Source organism: Notolepis coatsorum (genome assembly GCF_963971535.1).
Source record: "Notolepis coatsorum genome assembly, chromosome: 17".
NCBI classification, from domain to species: Eukaryota; Metazoa; Chordata; class Actinopteri; order Aulopiformes; family Paralepididae; genus Notolepis; species Notolepis coatsorum.
The window spans coordinates 46,636,637-46,650,442 of NC_140181.1; the positions used below are offsets into that span (position 1 = coordinate 46,636,637).

Here is a 13,806-nt window from a genome sequence, read left to right on the forward strand (position 1 = left end):
CAACCTTTCTCTCAACGTCAGTAAAACTAGAGCGATGATCGTGAACTACAGGAGACAAAAGGAGGACGGACAGCTTCCCATCTACATTGATGAGGCTGAGGTTGAAAGGGTCAGCAGCACTTCAAGTTCCTTGGTGTGCACATCACAGAGGACCTCTCCTGGTCAAGAAAGCTCGCCAGTGGCTCTATTTCCTGAGACTAAGGAGGACGTTTGGTACTGTATGAACGCCATCATCCTCACAAACTTCTATAGGTGCATCATGAAGAGCTGACGGGCTGCATCACAACCTGGTATTGGAACGGCCCACAGCCATAAATCAGTAGTGTAGTGGAGGCGGCACAGCACATCACAGGCAACGGACTCGCAGCCATCCAGGACATCTTTCATCATCAGTGCAGAAGACACACAGCATCATTAAGGACCACAGCCACCCAGCATGCAGACTGTTCTCCATGTTACCGTATGGCAGATGATACAGCAGGGCTGCTCGTACCACCAGGCTTCAGGTTTATAAAACTAAAATATTCTACTTTGCACATCTGCACTGTTTACATAAAAATAAACCATGACTGTTGCTATTGAACCTGGACTGCTACATACCCAATGTGCAATACTGTTGTATACACATCACTTTTACACACAAATCTTAATTGTTATACTGTAGTGTTTTAGAGTATTTTATTTCTCACTCCATTCTCATCTCATTCAATTTTGCGCAAAACTCTCATCACTTTTACACACAAATCCTAATTTTCATATATAGTGTTATTTATATATCTATAATGCTCTAATGCGTCTAGTGCTCTTACTGTGGAGCTGACCTGTTCTCTCATCCAACATATTTCATTCATATCTCGACTAAGAAACTTGATGCAAGAATGATTACAGAGAGGTTGTTTTATCCCTTATCCATTTAATGTTCAATGGATGACAAACTGACCCACTGAGAATATTTACACATTTACAGAAACCCATGTGTTCAGATGTGCGAAGGGTGAACAAAATAGAATAACAGTGAACAATTTTAGTGAGAAAAATATGTGTTAATAGCCAAACCAAATAACAAGTGTACATATCTGAAACAAATAAGCACAATCTAAAATGCACAAAAACAAATATATCTTCAACATGTTTCATGATTAAGGCTATTGGTGTAAACGATCAATTAAAAACAATACCATGATTGCATGCATACATTTACACGAGTTTCACAGATATTTTCTTTTTTTACATCTCATAAATAGGACGCACTTCTGTCTCCACAGCTCTTGAGCCTAAAAAGGCAACAATGACATTTGTTGTCATTAATTAAGAATTCAAGTTACACATTGACGTTTTGAAACCCTGTAAACAAGACCGTTCCTTAAAAATAATCAGCAAGCTTCACTTAGCTCACGCTTCATGCAGTGACTAGTGTTCGGCAACATTAAAACACTCATGTCTCAGAAACCGCAGTACTGTCTGGCTATTCATCCTTCTAACCAGGAGTCTCATATCTATTTCACTTTTAAACACTGACATTTTAAACACAAGTTTGTTATTGCAATTCCTTGCACATTCGTCACCAGAGATGTAGTGACTTCTTTGCGTTTTCACACAATAAACCAAAATGTAGGCACTGTCTACACTATGATCATAGTCAGACAGCAAGTGCACTCCCCCACTTCCAAATAGAGCACTACAACTCTTGTCACAATATGGGACAAGGATTCTGCATTTGTCCTTCAAATACTGTAAAAATTGGCATATTAGCATTCCCCAGTGAACCCAATGGGTTCTGATAACGATAAAAAAAAAACGTTTTGGTTGATTAAGGTGCCAATACAGAATTACCACATATTGTGACATGTGACTGATAAGGGAAAATAAAGTAAGAATGGACAATGCCATGGTAACCCTTAAAATGGAGGTTCGGACATAAAAGCAGGCAAAGCCATTCCGATCCCAGACCTTAACTTTTCCCTTTAAAAAACATTAAGAGCAACTAAGAACAATACCGCACATCATAGCACTGCATGCAGCCTGAAAACAGTCGTTTACCAGAGGTACTTACCGCAACAACAACAACACAGATTGTACACATTTAGTCAAAAAGTATAATAAATAAAATCTATAAAATGAAAATAAAAGCTTTTTTTCCCTTCCTGTGTCTGGCAATGATTTGGTGTTGGGAATGTGTTTCCCGGGGGGGGGTGCATGTCTTGCCCGGCTAAGCCAGCAAAGCGGTGGTCTCGTCCTCGGCGGCTCTGCCCAGCTCCAGCGGCTGTTTTCTGTACGTTAAGAACTGGATTGAGATCTGAAAAAAGGCAGTCAAGGAACTTCAACTGAAATCAAAGCAGGAAAAATGGCAGGATTCATGATTTCGAGTGATATGTATCAGGTACCCCGGGGTATGTACACATATCTTATCACATATCTTGAAATGATATTCACTCATATTTCAGAACTCATTTTGTGAGAAATGTAACCCTATTTCACCGCTCTAAACAAGAATAGCGAAATCTGATTCCAGTCTAACTAATGAAAACCAAATAACAAAAAAAACAAACAAAGTGGTTAGTGTCAGAAGATAAAAGACCAGCTACAGTAATGGCAGTAGCCATCATGCTGGATTTCCTCCACTGAGAACCTGTTCAGTTGTTCCAATAAAAAAATTTCCCATTCCCTCTCCCAATGAAAAAATTAATAACACCAGAAAGATTTACTTAAGCAAAAAAGACATCCTATTTCTGTGGCCTGTTGGTATAGTTTACCAGGCACCTTGGTTAAAGCAGCTACAAGGAGAATTTATCAAAATATATTGTTGTAATTTTGGTTGTGATAACTTCATATATTATATATATATATAAAGTAAACAAGACCATTGATGAAACCATTGGTAGCCTGATTCTCATAAATTGAAAACAAGAGCAGCAAACACAGGAGTGAAGGCTTGCCAGACGTTGTCTATTAAATGTCCATTTTGAAATAGACAGAATTTTCTTTGGGAGCCGAAATCGAGCATGAAGCACTAGAAGACTCATAACCATCTGCTGTAGCAACAAGGTGGTCAATAGACTAATATTATGATCGTACACCATCTACACACCCTGCTGAAAACACAACCGGTAGCTGACTGCCGTCTAAGGTCACATTCACACCAGAGCTGTTTGGTCTGCTTTAAACGCACCAGAGTTAGTTTCCTCGGATAGTCCCCTTGGTTTGGGGTAGTGTGAAAGCTCATTCAAACTCTGGGGCGGACCAAAAAAGCAAACTCTGGTCCACCTGAAAACGTAGGTCTCGGTTCGCTTCCAAGTGAACCCTGGTGCGTACTTTTGTGGTGTGAATGCTCATCGGACCAAACACAAGACCAAATAGGAAGTGACCCGATAAACTGTGCATCTTGAGTAGAAGGAAACAAAACAAACACGCGGCGCGCACTGCAAAACAAGCACGCATGGAACATGTCTTGTGGACAGACGTGGGAGAATGAGGAGGTAAAAGCCATGATAGAAATATGGTCAGACGAGCTAATAAACTTGGCTTGTGGCCGAGAGAATGATGGCAATGAGCTTCAATCGAACAATCGACCAATGTCACATCAAAATAAAAAAAACTGCGTCAGCATTTCAGCAATATATGAGAATAATGCGTGTGCACTGGGCTGCTCCGGGGAATAATGTGGTGTGTGTGTGCATGTGTGTGCGCTGGGTTGGGCTGCTTCACAGAATAATGTGGTGTGTGTGTGTGCGCTGGGCTGCTTTGCAGAATAATGTGGTGTGTGTGTGTATGTGTGTGCGCTGGGCTGCTTCGCAGAATAATGTGATGTGTGTGTGTGTGCATGTGTGCGCGCTGGGCTGCTTCGCAGAATAATGTGGTGTATGTGTGTGCGCTATAATATAGTTTGGTGGATTCGGGCGGTGAAGTTGCAACATTGTGCAATATTATGTGAAAGCGACCTAAGAATACTAACATAACTGGTTCTGGAAGTATTTCACCAAAGCTCATAGCCTCCAGCCATAATTAAGAGCCTGGCCTGGACCCTCTCTCCTGTGTCTCCACTGCTCAGTCTCCCTCTCAGCCTTCCTACGGTCTCAATAAAGAACCTTCTCTCCTGTGTCTCCCCTTTTCTGTCTCCATCTCCCTCTCAGCCTTCCTACTGTCTCGATAAAGAACCTTCTCTCCTGCGTCTCCCGTGCTCCGTCTCCCTCTCAGCCTTCCTACTATCTCAATAAAGAACCTCCTCTCCTGTGTCTCCCCTTCTTGGTCTCCCTCTCAGCCTTCCTACTGTCTCAATAAAGAACCTCCTCTCCTGTGTCTCCCGTGCTCCGTATGCGTCTCCTGTGTCTCCCTCTCAGCCTTCCTTCGGTCTCAATAAAGAACCTTTTCTCCCATGTCTAAACTACTCTGTCTCTCTCAGCTTTCCTACCGTCTCAATAAAGAACCCTTTCTCCCATGTCTAAACTACTCCGTCTCTCTCAGCTTTCCTACTGTCTCAATCAATCAATCAGATTTATTTATATAGCACATTTAACATGACACATGTCAACCAAAGTGCTGTACAGAGGGTAGATACATATAGACAACAATCACAACTCTGTTCTACGGGAGGGCACTCAATAAAAAACATCTCTCCTGTGTCTCCCCTGCTCCGTCTCCCTTTCAGCCGTCCTACAGTTTCAATAAATAACCTTCTCTCCCGTGTCTCCCTCTCAGTCTTTCGGTCTCAGTAAAAAGAAAAAAATTACTAAGAAGAGTGGACTGAACACTACTACATGGATGCATACAAACATAAACAGCATTGGTCATTAACACTTTGAATGCCAGCCACGGCATAACGTGTTCGCAGCCCGCCCCCTGAATGCCCAGCACGATAATTAACGTGAATTTATTTTTATTAGCGATCTGAATTCATATTTCATCAACCGAGTCTACCGTTGGGAAACCAGCCCCACCAGGTGCTCAGATGTGAAAAAAGCGCCCCCTATCGTCTCCCAGATGGTAATGCACCCTTTTGGAATGGACTCAATGAAAATGGATGAGAAAAAAAAACTCCGGAATCCACATTTTACTTCTCACGCATGTACCCCGAGCCGCTCGGAGTCATTGTGGACCATCACAACAGCGTGTAATATGTCTTTACAGTACGTAGCATTGGATCAATAAAAGGATCGATTTTTGGAATGGCGATCAGGAATTGGAATAATCTTTTTGGATACCATCTGATCTCAGGTAAGGAATCTATTTGACCAGTCTTAGGATAATCAGACCTGTTTTCACGGATATAAGCTTTTCCCCTATGTGTGATATGGCTGTTTGGCTGTGCGAGCGATCAGGAACTAAGATAATAGATTTTCAGCTCGCGGCACCAGCGTGCATACCAGGGTTTCCGTTAGAAAAAATTGTTGCCGGCCTCAGTGTCCGGTAGATTTCAATCTACCGGTCAAATGAGAGAAATTCCGGTCAGAGTTTATTGAGCTTAAAAACAATTGATAGGCAAAAGAATGACAACAAAACAAAAGAATGACATCATCAAGGCACTTAAAACTAGGCTACTTTTGCGTATAAAGTCATTATATTCCAAATAAAATAAGTCCCGAGACTCGTGCTGCTGCCGACTTTAAATCAAATAGGTGTCTGTGGGCAGTCGCCCGACATTAATAAACAACAGTCTGTTATAATCACATTTTTATGAGCTAACGAATTCCGTTATATTGGACATTTGTATTAATTATATCAAGCGAAGAACTGAGAAATTTGGCAGAGAGAGACGGCAACATTATCGTGGGTTTGCGTGACGACTCCTCTCTCTCCACCTCCCAATCACTTATTTGCGAGAGTATGTCGATGCAGAGCAGCAGATTCAGCTGTTATTGGCTCTTTTCTGGGGACCGCACAGCAGCGCCCCCCACCCAACATTGAATTGCAAATGGCTGAATTGGAGTACTGCTGGAGTACTGCACTGTGCTGCTGCTGCTCTGGCTCTGCAGCTTCACAAAAGTTCGCACACCCAGCACTAAGCTCTCGCTGACAACGTCGTTGTCATTATTAGAAGCAACGATGAAACAAATGTAATGATTGTTTCGTTCATCGCATAGGCTATTTAATTTTAGCCTATTTTAATACAATTCAAATAATCAAATTGTGCTTAGACTCAGGGAATTATTTTCACCGGACATTAAGACCAGAGAGATTAAATATGTCGGACTTCAACAGATTTTGCCGGTCAAATACCGGTAATTACCGGCTAACGGAAACGCTGGTGCATACGTACACATATACTATCGATAATCTAGCGTTTATTTGAAAACGATTCATAAATAGGTCGAAAAATGACAACGTTCTAGAATATTCCAGAACAGGGCGTTTATCACGGAATCTTTTTATTTTCCGTGAAAACGAGGGCTTTTCAAAATGCTATAAAACGGAAATGAAAAAAAAACAATCCGCTTCGACAATGTTGACTGGAAAATGAGTCATTGATAAGCAACGGGCAGATTAGACACATAGCTATAATTTAAAACATAGATTAGGCAATATTAACGCTAACATTGAAGTGGTTGATGGGCATTCAAGGGGGTAAAAGGGAAAACACGGCCGGCTCTGAAAGTGTTAAGGTTTTAACCTCGTTTTTAGACTGCCGTTTTTTGTCTCAAGAAGTGCTTAATAAGAAATCTATGCAACTGCTTTATAAACTTCCAAGAACCATGGGGTTTTCTGTTGCAATAGTAAACCAATTGTGGCAGTATAGAGAGAATACTTCTGAAAGCAGATTGGGCATCCAATCACATGAGAACTAGGAAGACACACGTGCTATGGTTTAGTAATAAAACATTATAATAATCACATGCCTATTTGATAATCTGTTTGATTGGCAGAATGAATCTACAAGGCCTGGGAGAGAACTAGAAAAGCACCTTATAAGAAGGCAATTTATAAGCTTAGTTTAATGCTTAATCTTTCTTTATACTTTTGTTGGTATTGTTTCAATAGCTTATGCGAGTCAAGAGATAAAGATGTGTGTTATTACACAGCTCTTAAGTCACATGACAAGTCTAATCTCTAGGTAAATTAAAAACAGTCAGAGCCCAGGAATGTGGATATTCTTTTCTATGCATCAATTAGTCAAAACATGATACAGTAGCTCGCAAAAATGTTAGACAGCATATATAGTCCTGTCTTCTTGAAGCAGAGATTTCCTGGAAAGTCGCATCCTTAGCATCTAGATCCGACATAATGATAAGGCCTTAAACCACCTGATTTAATCTTAGCATCTAGATCTGACATAATGATAAGGCCTTAAACCACCTGATTTAATCTTAGCATCTAGATCCGACATAATGATAAGGCATGAAAACACCCGAGTCAATCTTAGCATCTAGAGCTGACATAAGGCCTTAAAATACCTGATTTAATCGTACTATCGAGATCTGACAAAAGGCCTTAAACCATGGCTTCAGAGTAGAGGGTGACATCTTTTTGGGATTCCCACAGGATGGGAGTCAATTTCACTTTGAATCACGTGATTGGGCAGGACCGGGAGTAAAAGTCAACGGGAGCAGAAGGGAGTGGGAACTATGACAACAAAATCAACAGGATTTGGACGGGAGTGATACATCGGTGAATCACTAATGTAAATGTTTGGTGGTTTTATATTTAACTAAGGCAGACATGATGTGACCCATGTACTGCATATTTTATACTGAGGAAGAAAAACGGAGCAGGATTGGTAAACGGGAGTGGGATGGGAGTGGGATTCTATAAAAGTTTGGCTCGGGATTGGGATCAGTCCTCTGTGGGAGTGGGATTTTTTTTAACTCTCACTTGGGATAGGATTATTTCTGTGGGAGTGGGAAGGAGTGAGAGTCAAAATCCACTCACATCAGAGTGTGCAAGTTAAAATTCCACATGGTCAAATTCCATTTGTTCAAAAGGTACAGAACAAGTCTACATTATCCATCCCACTATCTAAGTCGCTAACTTATTCTGCTGTGCAAGTTAAACTGTTCGGTTCAAGCGTCATTACATTTCACTGTAATGTACATGTACTTTATATGTGACAAATAAAACAACTTGAAACTCTCTCGCCACCTGTCGCGCAGCATGCAGTATAGGCTACAGTATAGACCACAGTATAGGCTACAGTATAGACCACAGTATAGACTACTGGTATAGGCTACAGTATAGACCACAGTATAGACTAATGGTATAGGCTACAGTATAGAGACTAATGGTATAGGCTGCTACAGTATAGGCTACAGTATATAGACCACAGTATAGACTACAGTATATAGACCACAGTATAGGCTATAGTACAGAGCACAGTATAGTATAGACCACAGTATAGACTACAGTATAGGCAGGCTACAGTAGATGAAAACATGCTTTTGAAACAAAGCGCCCCCTAGTTGTATTGTATAAGAGAAATATGCCTCTACTCCCCTGTGCAGTGCTTCAGCAAATCAACCAGTACCACAAGCAGATGAAAGAGTAAGATCCTGAAGAAAAAGAAGAAAAAACAAGCGAGTGAAAATACAGAGACAGCCAGCAAAACGTCCTGCCAGGCAACACCTGCATTTTCTTCTTGCAGTTTCAATGGGTAAAGTACAACAACTAGACAATTAAATACACTGTACATAAACTACATACTATAAGCAGGTGCAGCCATGTGTTGGAGGCTTTCAGCGGCAGGACAGAAGGAACAGAGTGTGGGTTATGCATGTAACTAAATCAAATTTATATAGTTATATGACAAGAGATGCAATAAACATATTAGGTTATTTTATGTTGACATTGTTCAATTATATAAAAGAAGACCAATTAAGTCAGCCACTGTTAATGGCAGAGAAACTTAATATTCAGATAAACCTTTTGCAAATATCAAGTCTTGAGTAGCAAAACTAGGGTATGCAAATTAAGACAACTATTCATCAGCACACAAGGTGATTAATACCATGCTGTACCAAAATAAACAAAAAGTGTGTGACCAAATCACATGCTTGTTGGGACCGACTGAGAAAGTTGATAGCACTGTGGAAAAGTTAGTCTGGAGCCCTGCCTTAAACCACCTGATTCAACATTAGCATCTAGATCTGACATATCTTTAGTTAAGCGCTTTATAAAATGTAACACATACATGGTAATATTTATAGGGAGAGCCCTGAGGCCTCAGCAGTCTGAAGGATACCAAGAGGTCCAGGGAGAGCGTTCCCAGGCTGCCTATGAGCCAAGGCAGGTGGTGGATCATGTAGCTACCCTCACCCTGGCCCGGGTCTGGGTTCTTCAGCATGACACTCATGCCATATGTAGTGTTTCCCAGGATGACCAGAGCAAACAGAAAGTAGGACACACCCTCCGTTGACTTCCTCTTCCACTGCAGAGAGGAGAGAGAAAGAGAAACATTTTCATCAGCCTTTCCTCTGTCTCAAGGGCGTCTACGGGTATCAGCAAGTGAAATTAAGACCTTTTAATTACACAATTTAATGACACGAAATGTGAGGGTATAGGCAGTCTCTTCTGCTTCTGATTAAATATGCATATTGTCAGCTCAAAATGACAGTAACTGGTTGAGTTAAAGAACTTCTGTCTAAATATGTTTATAAGTGTGAAATTATATATTTGTCCTTAATGAATCAGTGCAATAGTCACTAGTTACAGCTAGTGTCTGAAAATAACTTTTAGACTTACCTGCCAAGGGCTCCTGTAGGCCTACTTTTCATAATAGTGTATTGGGTTGCTACTTGTAAGACGACTGTGGCTTCTGTGGTTGGGCTGAGCTTGTTTAGGCGATACGCCTATAGTATATAGTATACGGTATCGAGGTAGAGCCCCAGCTGTATAATTATGGTGGTTCTCCGTTTCATGGTTTACATATGGCTTTTAAATAAATAGGTAAATGACATCCTGTCTCGTTTAGACTACAGTGAATGAATCAAGTCAACTTCCTCTAGTAGATTGGACTGATTGCCCTGCCCTACTTCTTACAGCTCGTCTCTTGCCCAAATATTGGTGGAGTTAAGACAATTATTTACCTGGCAATATTTCCTACACATTCTTTAGCTCTCGTCATTCCTTGCATTTATATTTTGTGCAAATGTGTGATGGGAATGTGTGATGGGAATGTGTGATGGGAATGTGCGAGGGACCATGTCCTGCCAATAAACAGTTCACATAACGGCTGTAATGACACGATCATGAATGAGACTATGAAATACATGAGTTTAACAGGGAAATGGCTAAATGTGAGCAAAGGGAGAGCCCCTGGGAAAGGAGAGTGTTTGCAGGGTAGCTAACTAGCTAGCTCCATACCATACAGATACAGATGCTACAGGCAACAGCACATCATGTGAGAGTGTATGGTGGTCATTAAGGACAACGTTTGAGAACACGAATAGCAAAGACCAGAGACTAACGTGATTTAAACTCTTGTTGATTTCACCAAAGATACATTTTACACATGCTTGGTGTTCATTTTGGATCCTGCTTACAGCATTCAATATATAAATATTTAAGTAAGACCTTTCCAAGCTGAATTTAAGACTATTTAATGCTTAATGCTCACCTGCGTCTCCCCTACTCCTTTCCCTCTCAGCCTTCCTTTTGTCTTAATAAAATAACCTTCTCTACTGTATCTCCCTCTCAGCCTTTCTACGGTCTCAATAAAGAACCTTCTCTCCTACCGTCTCCCTCTCTGCCTTCCTACTGTCTCAATAAAGAGAAGAATTTTCTTGGGCATGATTAACTTAAAAATAGTACAAGCTAACGTGCAGTAAAAGTTACAATTTGACCGTCTCCTACATTTTGGCTCCACTACAGAAGCCCTGCCCATGTCATACTCACATTAGTGTACATCTGTGGGAGCCTGGAGCAGAGGTAGAGTACGGACGACACCGAACCAATGGAGAAGCCAATGATCTCCTTGGTGGAGAAAGCCTGGTGGGACGGGTGGGCAGCAGAGATAAATAATCAAAGATGCCATCAGCACAGCACACAAAAACAGGAAATAGAGGGGGAAGGCAGGAAGATGGGAAATCTCCATTAGAGAGGCTGTGTCCAAAATAACTGACCATGATAACACATTCACACGCCTGCCAGGAATCATTCTCATAACAAGCAGGTTCAATCCAGCTGCAGCTCCACTGGTCCACTGACTTGGACTTAAGCATTTAGCAGATACTCTTTTCTCATGAGACTTGCAACAAATCCAAATCCACAATAGAATGAGCTCAAATTATATTACCACGAACATAGCAAGTAGCCAGAAAGAAAAGCACAGAGTGTAAATCAGCAGTAACCGGTACAATAAAAACGAATACAATAATTATTCCACGTCTTACCTGAATTTTATAAAGGCTTTCATCGTCTGAGGTTGCCAGCAAGGAGCGACTTTTGAACCCGGCAGACATCAGCGCCTGTTGGGGTCCGGGGCCAGAGGGGGGGGTGAGGCTGGCGGTGAAGCCCAGGACGCAGGCCACGCCCATCACATGCAGAGCCGTCTTTCCTGGGGGGAAGGAGACAACAGGAAGCCTGGATCAATGTCACTAAACATGTATTCTTCTTCATGACACTTCTCAATGTGTAAAGACAGTGGGTGTACAACTGCATAAAATGTATGTGTACATTGGGACTGAATAACAATATATTTCCCATACTTATTCAGACTTTGAGCAAATCCTAAGATTTTCAACACTCCATCATCAAACTTTGCATATCTTTAAATTGCAATGTTAGCACTTAGTTTCTATAAGAGTTATTTGCTCTGTTGTCTGTTTTTAACAAACTCTGGCATGCAAAGTCTATAGCATGGCTAATTCTAATGTACCAGATGTGGCTAAAAAGTTAGCCTTCCTCTTCACTTCCTTACTGGTTTATAACGTCAATACTGAAATACCTGACTCAGCTAATTCCTCCAGGCATTCAAAGGTCAACGGTAAACATTAAAAAGGAACAAACAACAATAATGCAAGGCGAGTGATCAGGTCAAGTGACTCGGGGATCAGAGAAGACCTTTTCCAACATTGACTGGATTTAAAACGACCTTTCCAAGTATACCCTGGTCGTTTCTGTCAGTAAAAATTAGATAAGCTATTTTAATGTGTGGATACTAGACATGATACTCAGAAACGTTTGTGTAAACATGTTGTGACCTGTGTATTTACCATGTGGAGATTTTTTTTTTTTTACATTTTCGTTTTCTAAGCAGATATATACTCCGAAATATTTGCCGAACCACTGCTGCCTGGGCGCAGTGATTTCATCACCTCAAAGCCCAGTTTAAAAAAAACAACCAGGCAGCAGTGGTTCGGCCAAAAATTGTTCAGAGTATATATCTGCTTAGAAAACGAAAGTCAATTTTTTTTTCTCCACTTGGTAAATACACAGGTCACAACATGTTTACAGGAACGTTTTGGAGTTGTATTTGGCGACTGTTGGGAACTAGGCTACACTGGCAGACCTACTTCCAGTGAATGACGCTAAGCTAGGCTAACGGTGCGGCTGTTCCCTAAGCCTAATGCATGCACAGAGAAGAAATGGGTATGCATTTGCTTGTCTAACTCCAGGGTAGATGGCAAATCAGCTAATTTCCCAAAAAGTTGGCATGTTCCTTTAAGTCACATAAAGCTGTAATCTCATTGGTAGTGTTTCGACAAAGTCAGCAGCGACTGCGGTGAAGGTTGAAATAACTTTCAGCGTGAGTAACAGTGGCCGAGTAGCAGCGGTGAGTAGCAGCAACTTCTTACAATGCAATTTGTCTCCCAGTGCTAAAGAGGGAGATCCTATTTGAACGTTTATAGGCACCAAACCAACTGTGATAACCATGAATAATGTAACAGTAATGTTAGAGTATGCCAGCCAAATTACTTCGTCACCATCTCAAAGGCTTGTTCACTAGTTACTTCAAATAAAATGCCCCAGGAACACAGACGTGCCTTGAAGTTCATTGAACTGTTGCATAATGCCACATATTTTTGGGGTATAAAAGATAAGGCTTACTTTTATAAGATAATGACCACAGTCCTGTATTGTTTCATTGTCAATGTTGTCCAAGGTTCAGTTGGATCCGAAACCCGTGGCGTGTGTGGAACAAGGCATTGTCTAAAATAACCAGTGTGTCAGGCATGAAATGCTACCGGGGGGCAAATGGCTCTCACAGCAAGCGTCTAAACTCTAGGCAGAAAGTCACAACTCACGGTCAACCATGCTGTTCCTCGCCAAGTAGTAAAAGTACATAGCCAGCATCACCAAGTCTGCCAGGACGTAATATATCGCTGTGTATTTCTGAAAGAGGGGACAAACGACAGCTGAGCAGGACAAGCAGAAATGACATCATTTACAAACCAGGATGTGCCAAAAAACATCAATCACGCCAGTAGAACATCTGTGATACTATCAATGTCCACTTACCCCAACCCCCCAACCACATCATCTCACGCTTGTCAGGATTAACACACACAGTCCAAACACCTCTGCAGTCCGGTAATGGCTCACCTGAAGTGGAAGTTGGTCGGCTAAAATGGATCCTGCCAGATTGCAGGTGTCGCCTCCCAGCCAGAGCAGCAAAAACCAAATGGACAGTGCACTATCCATGTTACCCGTCTTGCAGCTGTCTGTACAGTCATGTAAAGGCGCAAATATAACACAAGGAGGTTGTGATGCTCAGTAGGGTATTGTGGGGCGTGACGGGGAACATGCAGTTATTCTAGTAACACTTACGGACGACACCAGAACCCCCCCCCCCCCCCCCCCCCCCCCATGTCCCCTCGGCCGTCCCACCCGCACATTCCCGGAGCCCCTCCCAAACCCATATGGAACCGTTGGGGCAAGTCT

The 13,806-nt window shown here is 41.7% G+C and overlaps 1 protein-coding gene across 1 annotated transcript; it reads right to left on the reverse strand.

Moving 5' to 3' along the window:
• Nucleotides 1–734: 734 nt before the first annotated feature.
• On the reverse strand, nucleotides 735–13,578 carry slc66a1 (solute carrier family 66 member 1). The gene is made up of 6 exons (XM_084332930.1): nucleotides 13,468–13,578; nucleotides 13,170–13,257; nucleotides 11,316–11,479; nucleotides 10,819–10,911; nucleotides 9,167–9,352; nucleotides 735–2,296 (listed from the first exon to the last, which is right to left on the reverse strand). Exons 1-6 carry the CDS (start codon nucleotides 13,564–13,566, stop codon nucleotides 2,210–2,212), a joined length of 717 nt encoding a protein of 238 aa, XP_084189056.1. The 5' UTR covers nucleotides 13,567–13,578; the 3' UTR covers nucleotides 735–2,209.
• Between the last annotated feature and the right edge of the window lie 228 nt (nucleotides 13,579–13,806).